Source organism: Phalacrocorax carbo, chromosome 12 (genome assembly GCF_963921805.1).
Source record: "Phalacrocorax carbo chromosome 12, bPhaCar2.1, whole genome shotgun sequence".
NCBI classification, from domain to species: Eukaryota; Metazoa; Chordata; class Aves; order Suliformes; family Phalacrocoracidae; genus Phalacrocorax; species Phalacrocorax carbo.
Genome location: NC_087524.1, coordinates 6,461,347 through 6,475,502, shown reverse-complemented (window position 1 = coordinate 6,475,502; position 14,156 = coordinate 6,461,347). Strand labels below are relative to the sequence as shown.

General features: G+C 36.4%; 1 protein-coding gene across 1 annotated transcript in view; it reads left to right on the top strand.

Annotated features, from left to right (window-relative positions):
* Positions 1 to 14,156, top strand: part of KNDC1 (kinase non-catalytic C-lobe domain containing 1) — a 68,081-nt gene that overhangs the window by 35,069 nt on the left and 18,856 nt on the right. The window contains exons 7-16 of the mRNA XM_064463874.1: positions 2,249 to 2,363; positions 5,997 to 6,068; positions 6,172 to 6,233; positions 8,477 to 8,635; positions 8,980 to 9,057; positions 9,720 to 9,813; positions 9,983 to 10,145; positions 10,243 to 11,087; positions 11,200 to 11,344; positions 12,924 to 13,015. Coding sequence (XP_064319944.1) covers positions 2,249 to 2,363; positions 5,997 to 6,068; positions 6,172 to 6,233; positions 8,477 to 8,635; positions 8,980 to 9,057; positions 9,720 to 9,813; positions 9,983 to 10,145; positions 10,243 to 11,087; positions 11,200 to 11,344; positions 12,924 to 13,015 — 1,825 coding nt within the window. The remainder of the gene's footprint in view (positions 1 to 2,248; positions 2,364 to 5,996; positions 6,069 to 6,171; positions 6,234 to 8,476; positions 8,636 to 8,979; positions 9,058 to 9,719; positions 9,814 to 9,982; positions 10,146 to 10,242; positions 11,088 to 11,199; positions 11,345 to 12,923; positions 13,016 to 14,156) is intronic.

Below are 14,156 nucleotides of genomic sequence, written 5' to 3'. Positions count from 1 at the left end.
TCTGGGGACATAAGCTTCCAGAGGAGGGATTCTGTTACAGAGGAACATGTGGCAGGGTGTGTGCTTATTACTTGTGTCCACACATGGTGTGTACTTATTACAAAAATATTCCCAAATCCTTCTCAATGTTCTAGTCAGACTGTGGAATTTCTCTTTTTATTTCTCTCTGTTCGTGTCAGCTGTGCAGGGTGAATTTGAAGATTTGGCTGCTTCTTTCATTGTAAAGTGTCTTGTGAGCAAAGACGTTTGAGGCATGTGAGAACCAGGATGCTATGGAGGGGGGATGCAGCACTGACCAAGGGTAGTAATCAAACAACAGTATGAAGCTCTATTTTGAATGGTTTCTAGATGAATTCATTCTTTTGACTATCTGACTTCTTCCTTCCTGCTGTGTAATTGATGGGGGTTGTTTTTATCAGACAGTTCAAGAGCTTACTTTTCTAGATATAATGAAGGAACGCATTGATGTAGTAATTTTCCACTCCAGGATGCTGGTGATAGCAAAATTTTAAAGTGAAGCTTAACCTTATTACCCTGCTTCAAATCTGTGTATGCTGAAGTTACTAATTTTTGTGCTGTGCCACAATGGAGGATAGGAGAGTAAAAGCACCAAATTCATTTCTGTGTGTGTTGGAGGTAGGCAGACTGTAAAACATTTTAAGTAAATCAAAAGGTGTGTTTGCTGGCACATCTTGTTAAACATTTATAGTTTATCTGGTTCACCTTCAAGGAATATTTAAACAATACAAGCCCAAAGTATTACATTTCATGAGAAGGTTTTCTTGTAAAAATTAAATTATCAACAAAGTTTCAGCTACAGAAATTAATGTGGTTCTTTTTCTCGCCCCATAGATTGCAGGGAAGCTATTTCTGTTTGTTGATCTTGATGAAAGTTAATGCAGTAGTCTGTTCATTACATATTTTATGGTAAAATCCAAATAGTGCCTTGCTGAAGGGTGTTGAAAATGAATCATGACAAACTTTTTTAGGATCACGAAAAACGAACCACAGTAAATGACTGTGGTCTCAGTGCAGAGACCGATTTGTCAGACATAACGATGTACTACCGTTGTGCTTAGGAGAGACCCTTAGTCTGTTTAGATTTTACAAACACTGGGATATAAAGGTGTCTGTAAAAACAACAGGTCAGAGGTTTTAATTTTTGTTCCTGTCTCCTGTGCTCGTTTTGTTTTGGTTTTTTTCCCATTAATTCTGAATGGCTTCTGGCAGTTCTTTTCCCCAACATGGCCTAAAGATGACATTTAGAGATAGTTTACTATCTTAGGGCTGCATATGCAACCGAAAATGTGCTGTGCGGTTTTTTAAAATAGTTGGATGGGTCTGCTGTAACCCAGAGGTCTCTGCCTATGGTGAATTTTTTTACTGTTCCTTTGGTAGATGAATGAGATCGTAAAGTCCAGCTGACGTCAAGAGCCACAAGGAGTGATAAGCTCTTCCATTAGCACAGCTTGATCCGGAAGGAGTCTGTGCAGTGCTACCAATGTCAAGTTCTTATATTCACCAAAAAAAAAAAAATTGCAAAATGTAAAACATGGGTTCTCTGAAGTAGGTGTCCATGGAGCAGTATCTTTGTCACATTAAATTATTATGCCAGGTATCAAAAGCTGAACTGATAGTCAGAAAAACAAATGCTGTTACAAAAAATTGAGCAGCTAGTGATTAAAAACAGAACAAAGTGCTTGGACTTCAAGTAAACCTCTCATTAATCCTGCTAATATTGTTAACGTCTTTCACAGAAGAACGAGAAATGTTGATGAAATCTTTAAGGTAAGACTTGTAATGCAACCGTCAGGGTAAATCAGCATTTGAATGTGGGATATTTTTGGTGGTGGTGGTGATAATTTGGATTTTTATGGTTTTAAGTCTAGGTGGTGTCCCTCTAATTATGTGTCAGCTTTGACATTCTAAGAGACTCTTTCCTCAGTATGATAAGAACGAGCTTCCAAACAGCTCACTTTCCCTGAAACACCTCCATTCTTGCTGAAATCTCACTTGAATTGCACTTCTGTTATGCAATTAAGAAACTACTCGTTCATTTATACAGCTAACTATGCAATGCTTTTTCAAAAAGTAGTATTAGTTCGTTACTGGCAAGTACAATAAATTCTCTTAATGTTTTTTAGGTGAGTGCGTTGTATATTAGGATTTACTTTTTCAATGCATCAGTAAGCATTTTTGGTTTGTGGAAATTTTTAATAACTTCCTGCATCCTCACTCTTTTTTTCAGTGGATCTCTCTAAAACTCCTGTTGTCCTGGTACGGTAAACCTCTGAAAGACTATGAACTCTGGGCATTATGTCACGAGTGTTTATGTACTCTGCAGACTTGCATAGATTATCCAGGTATAGTCTTAATTATCTTAGAATATTTGCTTAGTTATTTATGTTCACTATATTAATGTTTTCATTATTCTGTTGAGGCAAAATATCTTGACTTACATTTTGTGTACAGAAAAAATTACAGGCAATATTTCTAACTTTACACTCTCAAATTGTGACTTTAGAATTTTTACTCAATTTGGGGTTTTCTTCTACAAAGAATGTCTTCTCTTTATTCTGAGTTTTGATGGCTTTTACAGGGGAAACAAATCTTGATGGCTTCAAGCAGTGCAACAGATTTTGTGTTTAGACATTTTGGAGATGGAGAAACTGTACTTGACTTTTAAGAAGAGCACTTGGGACTTGTACCTTGAAAGCAGGAGGAAATAAGTTTTATATGTATATGGAAACATAACATTTCTTCTCATGCCTGGATTTCTTTGTGGCAAATGATTCCTGATGTATCTTTGACAACACAGGACTTTGTCAGTTTAAAGCATCCCAGGGTCTCGTCAGGACATTACTCCTTCCACATTCCCTGTGCTTCAGTTTGTAGAAACCAACCTCCAGGAGGGGAACAGGGAACCGTCCTTTGACAGAAATGGAATATGTTGTACGTGACTTGGGAGAAGACCATCCTAAATTTCCATAGGCATTCTGACTGTTGGTTTAGCTTAGACTAATAATAAATCCATAGCAGTTCTGATAAACAGAGCAGCGGGCACCACCACCACCCTGCCTGTCCTTTTTCTTGATTTAAAAAGCCTGCTTTGGGGGGTTTGGACAGGAAAGAGTTTGAAGTCTGTAACTTAATATAAACAATTGGATAGTAAGGTACAGAAACTTACCTCATCTCCATAGTTTTCAGCTTCAGCTATTTACAATATAAAACTGTCAAAAAGTTGTCCTGGTTTTGGCTGAGATGAAGTGGTACAGTGCTGTGTTTTGGATTTAATATGAGAATAATGAGAATATGAGATTTGAGAATAATATTGATAACTCACATTTTAGCTGTTGCTAGTTGTAGCAGGTAGACTAGCTTGTGCTAGTCAGGGACTTTTCAGCTCCCCATACTCTGCCAGCTGCAGAAGAGGCTGGGAGGGGGCACAGCCAGGGCAGCTGACCCAGACTGAGCAAAGGGATATTCCACACCGTATGGCGTCATGCTCAGGATATAAACCACGGGGAGTTGGCTGGGTCAGCGATCGCTGCTTGGGGACACGCTGGGCATTGGTCAGCAGGTGGTGAGCATTGTGCATCACATGTTTTGTATATTCTGTTGCTGCTGTTGTTATATTCTCTCTTCCTTTGCTCTCCTATTAAACTGTCTTTAACTCAACCTGGGGATTTTACTTTTTTTTTCCCTATTCTCTCCCCATCCCACCGTGGGGTGTGAGGGAGGAGTGAGCAAGCAGGTGTGTGGTACTTCGTTGCTGACTGGGGTTAAACCGTGACAAAAGCAAATCAGCTATAAATGGAGATTTGAGAAGTTTAAGCAAGATTACCCTTAAAACTAAGTATTTGATATACTTTGCAACAGAAGGATTATTTCAGCCTCATAGCTTGTTCCTAATCTTTGTGAAGGGTTCAAATAACTGCACATAATGGCTCAGATTCTAATTTAATGTGCCTAGCCAACCTCTTTTACTATACTTAATGTGCCCAGAACACCTAAGTCTTCAAAGTACTAAAGACTGAGTTGTGATCTGAACCAATGTACCCTGTAAAAGTGAACGTAATGATAACAAACCACTAAATGGAAGGCATGCTACTTAAAATTCCATATTTGACAAATAAAGCTACCTTGAAGTTGATTATTGTTTTCAGACCCAGAATATTTCTGCCAGAGGATTCTCTTCCTGTTCTGAGAGTAATTGTGTATTGTGGAATGACTTGCAGTGATGTTACTACTTCAGTGCCCACACACACACTCCAAGTTCTCTCAGCATTCCTTTTGAATAATATTAACTTCTTAAAGGTGAAGCTGATATCATATAAAGTGTTTGTTAAAATTTCCTTTGTCTTAACACTGGTAGAGTAAGACTGGTAGCTGATAAGTCGTAGTTAAAAATATGAAATATGAAACAAGCTGGATTATTTATTTTTCATTCGCTTAGACAGCCTTTTCCTCCAAATCCTTCCTTGATTATACTTTTTTCATTATCCTAAGCAGGAGTTATCTGGGTAAGAAAGCATACCCCAAAGCTAGCCTCTTCATGTATATTTTTTCTTTTCGTTCAATCCTGCTACAAAAGTTGTTGTACACTCCGTTGAGACTTCACTTATTTCCTCTCCTCTTATCAGAGGAAGTTGCTTACGTGTTGTTCACAAGTGCTTTAGAGAACCCAGGTGAGAATTCTTATGTTGTACTGAACTCCTTGAGGTCTGGTTTGCGTGAACTGTATTGCAGGCTCTGGGCCAGAGGCATTAACTCTTGAGAAGCAAAGACTCTGGGGACTGCCTCTGCAGAAATAACTAGTAAAGGTTCCCGTTCGGGAAAGCTTTGCTTTTCAAGACAGCTTAACTTGAGGTCCAGCTTAAATATTATTGAAGGTTGTAGGCAAACCTTTATTTACATTACATTAAGTATAGTGAACAATGTAATGGCTTTAGATATGTTTTGTACAGGTAACTACAAAAGCAAAAGGATTATTTTCTTTTTTTCTTACCTTATTTTTTCCCCTTAGACCTCTTCAATTTATTATTTATTATTAAATTAAAAACTGTTTTACTCTTAGACCTCTTTAATATTTTATTGCATAATAAATTTAATCTTTTAACCTCTTAATTTAATGTAAGAATCTGTTCTCCTAGTACACTGTTTTTAATAAGAAAACAGCATATTTGATGGTAGTCTATAAAGGCAGAACTATATTGCTAGCCAGTTGGCTTATTATATGGGAACATGTTAAATTACAGTGTGCTTTGAAGATACCGAACAGACAGACAGTCTTACTACAAGTTTTTCATCATTGAATTTATATAATGTGGTCTCATGACCTCAGATCTTCTAAAATAGTTTTAGAAGTCAGTTATTTGTTTCCAAACTATGGAAAACTTCAGGGCCTTGCAAATACCAATCTATGTAACACTTCTTCAGTGGGAGAGTGTGTGTGATTATAACCGTACAAAACTGGACTCTCCAGCCTGTCCCTCCTAGAGGAGTTCTGGATCTGGCCACGTGTGTCTCAGCTGCCTGCAGATAATGACCCTGTATTTTGGTGGGATTGGAGGAGAGGAGAGAAGAGAGATTAAAGATAAATTGACTGGCTTTTATTGGTACCTTGTGAGAAGACCAGAGTACATATAGCTGTTGTATTTCTTTTTCGTTCTGTACCTTTCTTGGCCTTCCTTTTCAATGCTAGGTGTTAAAGAGAATAAACTTTCAATATTCTAAGCCCTTTTATTTATTGTGATTCTGTTTTGGTTTACTTTCTTGTCGTTGTTCTGCAGGAACTGCTTTGGGTGATTACTCATCTACTGTCTCTTTATTGGGTGATGTCTGTTCTACCCTTAGCGTTATTTAAAGCATTTATTGTAGGGTAATTGCTGGCATTGGAAATTATTTTTAAAATTATTTCATTAATTTTTGTTCGTTTCAAATAGTTAAAAGACAGATATTTATTATGCCTCACCTTTTTGTGGCTTGTTTTGCAGTGGTCTTATGTTTGGACTCTGTGCTGATTGACTGTCATGGAAGTATCGTCTTTGCTGCTCCAAAAGCTGAAGGTAAACTAATACATTGCATACTCCGCTTTTATTTCTTCTGGAGGGGAGTAGAGAAGAAAGAAAATATCTTACCTTTTGTTTCTTCTTTCTTTTTCTCATTTAGAATCTTGTGATATATTTTATTTAGCTCCTGAAATTGAAGAGGAGCATGTGGATACTGAGAAGGTAATGTGGTAGGTTATGTAGGTTGCTATGCATTTTATCAAAGGACGGTTGTATTCCTCTGCTGCTTGAAGAAAAAAGCTAAACTCTTCTAAGATTCTGATAATAATTCTCATTCCTCCCAATGTTTTTTGGTTATCTGTGGTTTTTTATACATTGATCTCCCAGAAAATTAGTTGCTTCTAAAAAAAATAATTTTGCCTTCCAAAATTGGAGTAACTGCCAAAAATCTGTTGTTCAATGGTTTTCCATAAGTTTTAATTTTTTTCAGTTTGTTAGCAGAAAGACAGACTTGAAAGTCAGGTTTTCACATTCTGGAGGTCACACTAAGATCAGTATTTTAGACCAAAGATTAATCTCATTTGGCAGATTGGATAAAAATCACTATCAGCATACTTTTACTATGGGAACACTATGAATTATGTCTCTTAACGATACAGTTTTCCTAGAGCTTTTTGCTATAGGTATAAACCATAAGGAGCTCTGAGACCAAAGATGATAAAAACATTAATAATAGCAGGTGAATATTTGTCTCCACTGCAGCTGCATCTGAATTGCAAACTGTACCACAGTGATCGTAAGAATCAGAAAAACAGAATTTACGGTACCTTTCTATTATGTAATAAGAAAAGAGGTTAGCTAATATGTACCTTCCCCCATGAGCACTTTAAAATTAGACATAACAGTCATGAATCAGGAAAAGAAAAACAACTTTATTAAAAATCTACTAAAGACAGAGTTTGACTTTCTGTAAAATTATCTGTAACTGGAAAATGTTTATATATCTTTAAAGTTGCTCACTCTTAAGCTGCTTTGATCCAACATGCAGGTTTTTCAAAGGCTTCAGAAGCTTAAACTAACCCTGAAATACAATAAAGCAGTTTCACCAAAGAGTAGAAATTAATTATACTAAAGTCTTTATGCTTTATTCGTTTTCTTCAGAAAATATGAAGTAATCTTTTTTTCTGTGTTTTTTTTTTTTTTTACAACATTATATATAGAACAAGCTGACCTGGTTTGTTGGGTTTTTTGCCTGATATTTGTATAACTTCTTGGTTGTAATGAACATTTAGTTAGAATTATCTATGGCGGTCAGGACTGTGTAGTGCCAGTTACAATAACTGTACTACCTCAGTTAAAGGAACTTTTTTGAAGGATATGCTGGATTGGAAGGCAAGTTTTTCACAAATAAATAAATCGAGGTTAAAATTGTCACCTTATTGACCTCTTGGCATTCCAAGACTAAGGGGAAGAAAATTTTTTGTTTTGGTAGAGCTGCTTTCTCCTCTTTCAACTATTTCTGTACCTATTAGTAGCTTTTGTTCAACAGTTCTCAAATGGTTCACAGGTTATTTTCTTTATAGTGAACTTGCTTGTTTACTTTGTGTTCATTGCTGTTCACTTTGCTCAGAGGAGTGCTAGGAAACATTGTTTTGTAGGACTGCTTTATTTAGTACTGTGCTTAGGTTTCTGTCCCTTCAGCCTTTTTAATAGCTTTCAGAGGCAATGTGAAGAAGCATGGTGCTTTAACTTTGTCAGAATTGCGTTTGTAGTACATGCTAACATACGTAAACCAAGCATTAAGTAGAATAAATCTGGCTCTGTCTGAAAATTGTAATTCTTCAAATAAAACAAGAAAGCTTGTGAAGATCAAGTACTTTTCAAGGTCCCTCATCATGGCAATTTCAATTGGTCTAGCTGCAGGTAGCACAATAATTGCTAAAATAAATATACAGCACCTCATTCTTCTTATCAGTGTAATCTTCTCTGTAAAATATGACTCTTACTGGCTAGCTTGTAATTACTGTGTGCCATTTACTTCCTGAATTATCATGACCTTTTTTGAGTAAATTGCGGCTAGCCAGGTTTTATGGTAGAACTCTAAGGCTTGCAGCAATCTAAGTTTTTACATGAGAAAGGAATTCTTCAAAATGGTTCTAAAAACACCTTTCTCCTGAACAATTTTCCTAGACAAAGAATAAGACAAATTATGTCTGTTGCTCCAACAGTAGAAAATTAGCTACCATTATTGGCCCTGCATGCATAACGGCTAGTTTTCTTAAACGGGCTGGGATTTTCGTCAGCATCTTCAGAAGCCAAATGTGGTCCGTACTTCGGAAGCTCTAGTCATTATTTTTATGTGGGGAATAAGGGGAATTTTTGGATAATTTACTGGAATTCATTTTGAAGTGGAAGCTTGTTTTGGTCTGTTTATGTCTTTCCTGTCTCTTACGTTCTACCAATAGGTCTGCATTTATGGTGTTGCTGCAGTTCTGTGGATGGCTGCAAAATACAGTGTTCCACCGAGTCACAAACTAGCATTGCCAAGAAAATTAAAAAAACTTCTTCTGGATATGGCAAGAAAAAACCCTGAAGAAAGACCTTCTCTAGCTGATGCAATTAAGGTTACTAGATTTAAGCAATTTTCTGTGAAATTTAGTTGTGTCTGAAGTCTCAGTTTAGTGATTTGAATACTAAACTACTAATTTATTTTTGGTAATAGACTGATATCTAATTAAATGATAACCAGTCACCGTGGGGGCTGTTTTTAAAGTTAGGTCCCTAGGGATGCAGAAGGGTGTGTTTTTAATTTATATTGAAATTGTCAATACAGTTCTCGGAACAGGTTCATAAGACTTGCTAATCTTAGGCTACTTCTAACTGACTATCTTGACTTATGTCCTTGACTAAGAATACCTCCCTAGATTGAAAACTTACTGACTGAAAATAATGATCCTTTTTTTTTTAGGCATGCAATTGTTACTTACTTGAACAAGGTATAAACAGCAAAACCATTTTGGCATTTTTGAATAAATCTGTCTTTAAGGTAAGAGTGCCACCTTTTTTAATTCTCTGTTTTTTCAATTAATTCTGTAAACTGTATTCCAGTAAGATTTTTGGCCCCTTCAAGTACAGTTCAATTTGTTCTCTCTTTTTTTTTTCTTTTTTAGTTTCAAGTAGTTTTTAAGTATTGCTTTTTTCTAGTTCTTGCTGTTGGCGTGGTCACTCCCCAGATTTTGGTGCCCTCACCCCACAATCTGCATGAGTGACAGCTCAGAAATAGGAAGAACCAGTGACTGAGTTTAATAGTCTGTCCTTCATTTACCACGCATCTTGTCAGAACAGAAGATGTTAACATGCAGCTGACGCAGCTTTCAGTCAATCCATGGAACTGACTTAGTTCAAAACTTAGATTACCTAAAAGTTCTGATTTGAAACAGAGGGTTATCAAGGTTTCCAAACAGTTCTAGCGATCCTTAGTTTTGTGTCATTTGTTTTAGTTCTCCACCTCAGCAAGTAAGCTTGCTCCTTTACAGGTTACAGAAATTGAAAATTCTAAAACTCTAGGTTTATATGGGGTGGTTGGTTGTTTGGTTGGGTTTTGGGGGGTTTTTTTTGGTGGTGGTTTTTTTTGTTTAATGTGCTGAGCACAATTTTTAAAAATAAAATGCTAATAAATTCAGTTTGGACTTCAATTTTTATTGTTAGGCTGTTGAGGAAGAAGTAATCGCTCCTCAAGACCATGTTGCTTTTGAATTTAAAAAAGAAAACCATGAAATGGACCCTTCAGAGTCAAGTCTAGGTAAGCAGTCAGACTCTTTGACGTGTTTACTTTGTTTTAATATTCTCTACATCAGTTCTCCATGTAAGATTATCTCCATCAGGAACACAATTATTTTTTCTGTCTAAATTGATTGCTATTTACCTTGTGTTTATATTCTACATATTGTTCATCTTTTTGTGTTTCTTAGGATTTGTGCCTGTTACCAGTGAAAGTAAACTTGTAGCAGTTAAAGGACCGGTACCATGCCAGATTTCTCTAAATTGTGAGAAAGCTACGTTGCCTGTTGCATTCACCTCTCCTGCAACTCACTTTAAGCCTATTATTCTGCAACAAAATGCAAATGTAACAAGGTTAGTATATCCTAAAGCAGAATAACTTAAACTTAAGGCTTCATTGTTAAATCTACAGGAATTGTCCTCAAAAAAAACATTCTTTGTTCCCTTTCAGAGAGGTTCACACACCAGTTTCTGAGCAAGTCAAGAAAGAAACAAGAAAAGAAAAACACATCAACCACAACAAATCAGAATATATAGACGGCTCTAAGAGCTATGGCACTGAGGACACTGATGATGTTGAAACTGCACCTGAAATACCTGAGTGTGATTTACAAGTTCCAGGCCACTCATCCCAGATATCTTCAGAAGAACAGAAGTCAGGCAATGCACTTACTTCTGCAGTTTCGTTACCATCACCATCTGATTCCTCACATATTCTACAGGAAAAGAGCATTTGTTCTGAAGTTCCTACAAGCTCCCTAGCTTGCCCTACCTCTCCTAATTTTCTTCATATAAATAACATCATTCTCAAACAGGACTCAGAGAAAAGAGTTTTGACGTTTGTGCCAGTACATTTAGCTGTATCAGAGCAAATACCAAATAAACCTCTTCGTCCAAGAATTGCTTATGATTGCTATCATAGTTTGCCAGTGCTACTTTCAAGTGCTATTGCAAGTTATAAAATTAGCACGCAAGCAGAAAATGATGCCTCCCTTTGTAAAGTGCAAACCTATGAGACTACTAGTGCACAGAACAAGTCTGATAAAAGTAAACCAGTTATTCAAACCAACTGCCAAGAAATTGAGTGTGCTACCAGCGTAGACGGTATCTTCACTGAACAAGAACCCACACCATGTACCTCAGTGAATCAAGACAATTCTCATCACTTTGATGTAGAAGTCCTGCCCCAGCAGAACAGCACAAGTGACACTTTACTACAGAAAGTGGTTCATCTTATACAAGAGGAATTTGCATTTGATGGCTATCTAGAAAATGGAGTTGAAGTTTTTGAGATGGGTATTTATGTTTTCTTCTGTATATAATTATCATTGATGTGTAAGGATATTGTTTGCAATGTCTTTTTCCTGTCTCTTTTTTGTTTGTTTGTTTGTTCTTTTTTTTAAACAAGGTAACTTCATTTTAAACTTAAAGGAAATTAAGTTTGGTATGTTCTCTGCTAAAATTTGTGAGAAGTTTTGTGACCTCTACTGGGATGAAAAATTACTGGAGAATCTCTATCAGGTAGTAAATGGAGAAAGACCTTCACATTTATGGTAGGTGTTTTTGAGCTATTTCCTTCTTACAGTTCAATTTAATGCTTTTCTCCTTACTTCCTAGAAGCAGAAAGAATATGCTGCTTCTCTTCAGGTATCTTTACTTGCTTCCTGCCAGCTGATAATTTCCCGGTTTTTCAGACATTTCATGGCCTTTGCCATAGCAAATAGTGCTTAATGGCTTAGCAGAAAATGTTTTCTGTTAAGCTTGTCTGTAACTCCATCTTAGGATAGCTGAATAATGGAGACCTAATTCTGATCTATATTGTTTTCAACCACTGATGGAGAGCTTCATAGTCTTGTTAGAAAAAGGCTGTTCAATCAGAAGTAGAATATATTGTTCTTACTGTTCTGTTTGCTTATTCTATTGGAGTTTATTTCTTCATATATCCTTTTGTTCTATTCACACTTAAGAACAAGGGGATTAATTTAGCTTTGCTAGAAATATTTTACCTAACTGATTTAGTTTGACTCAGTGTTCCTCCTGGCAATCTTTGGTAGGTAGCCTGTTAAATGAGAAAACACCAGCTTACTTTCTCATTTTTAATACTTCATTTTTCTACCTGAAAAATAATAAAAAACGTTTTTGTTTTATTGCAGCCTCCAAATGCAGCATACTTATAAAACCTTCTTACTGGTCTATTGTAAACAGTAATCCATTTATATGTGGAAGTTATGTACATTTTCTTTGTCGTGGTCTAGAACTACAAATTGGAATTTTTGACAAAGAGGCTTGGTAGATAGAGTAGAAAAACTTTAGTGTTAAAAGATGTATTATCCCTGCAGCAAGTTTCAGAGAGAAGACTATGACCTCCGGATTTCAGGTCCTGACATGCTGGCCTATTTCGCATTTGGGTTTGGGTTTTTAAGGAGCCATTGAAAACTGGTTGGAGGTTAGGCTTTTAATTCCCCGGGGTTGAATGTTAGAGTAGGAGAATCAGAATTAGTAGCAGCTGCTGCGACTGAATTACTGAGATACATGAAGAGGTCATCCCCTATATGAATTTTTGTTACAAAGTAAAATTTTTGAAAGCAGAAGTGAAAAGGAAATCATTTATTATCCAGCATAAAAATATAGGTCTAGCTTTCAGATCACACACAAGAACTGCCTCAGAATATCTCTGAGACACTGCTTCCTCAACATTCTTTAGACAAAGAATATAGCCGTCTTTATTTGTCACCTTCTTTGACTTAAAATTATTATTATTCTCATTAAGGATGACTTAGAGTCAGACTGTTATCCAGAGGTTGAATCCTGAGTGAAAACCCATTGCAGTAATTTGCAGTCTACGTTACGCCTAGAGCTATGCTTTCTGTTTGTATGTCTTCTGATCCTTCTGCTGGAATTTTGCCAAATGCTGTAAAGAAAAAATCCCTATCTTATTCAGTGTGCTTTAATGTCCATTTGAACACTTTTTTTCTTGTAAAACAACAACTGAAGCTGAACATGCAAACTTCAGGAGGCAGATAAATGCTGAAACCCTTCCATACATGGTAGAGTCATTTGCGAGATCTCATTTTACTGATGTAAATATAGAAGTCTATGAAATATTTTTTCCTAATCTTCTTGTATTTTCAGCATAACTGCGGCAGAAGATTTGAAGCATGGCACGGTATTCCAAGATCCGAAGAAATCCGATAGCTTTTTGGAAAGCAGTGATCAGACAGAGGGTGAGAAGGGACTTCATGTTTCCAGATCTTTGTGTGTGCTAGGAATCTATCAGAGACACAAGTTTTGGGACATTAACACTTCGAGTGTGTCTTCAGGGAAACACTCACCTTAGCACTTATGAACATTATCAGTGAATCTGAACATTATCAATGCCTTGGGGACCTGTTCTCTTTCATATGAAGCTTACATATGACCAGATATCATTGAGTGGGATGCCCGTTTCATTTACTTTTACTTACTTTTATTTACACAGATGTGTCTGTTGAAAAACTCCCAAAATCCTAACTGCTACGTGTGGGTTTTTTGTGTTCATCCAGTGGCATGCTTTAAAGTAGGGAGGGGGAAGGGGAACAGTCATGCTGAGTCAGCTCCATGCAACATAGCAAGCTTAGCTAGGCAGAGGGGAGAGCTTTAGAAAATGCTTATGACTCCTTAGGTGTTACTGAAGAAGTTGAGGATTGATTGAAGGATGACTGTGCAACAGATCAGATCATTCTTTGTTCACTTATCAAAATTAAAACAAAACTGGGCAATAAAATAAATAAAATGTATTCAAATAAAAATGGTATTGTCAGTGAAATTATTTACAAATTCTGGGGAAGGGAATTGTACAGAAATCTAGAAACTGAATTGTATTTGGATTTAAATGGGTACTTTTAACTATTTGTCAAAAGGGTTTTCACAAATAGGTAAAAAAGAATAGTCTTTACCTCTCTCCAAGGAAGTCCACCACTTCCCTATTCTATATGCTGAGTGCCTTTTTAAAGATAGCTAAATGAATAGTGGGTCAAATGATTTGTTAATCAAGACAGTTTTGCCTTTTGATCATAAATTTGGTTACAGGACACCATTCAGGGCCGTCATTGAAGCTATATTTGTAGATCGTTTATTTGTACTTCTTCAGTGTGGGTTTTGCATTTTTCCTGGCATATTTTGTGATTGAAGGTTTACAAAATATTCCACCTTTCAGTAACGGAACTCAAAACTGAGCTGAGGCTGGTAAATCCCATTATTATAACAAAACCATGACGGTGTATTCATGGACAGGTTGTATTTGGTTCCTGTTGTATTAGTACTTTTTCTTTTTTCCAAGATAGTTCAGCCAAGTTTCAGCATTTAAATGTGGTTACTTTTCTGTTT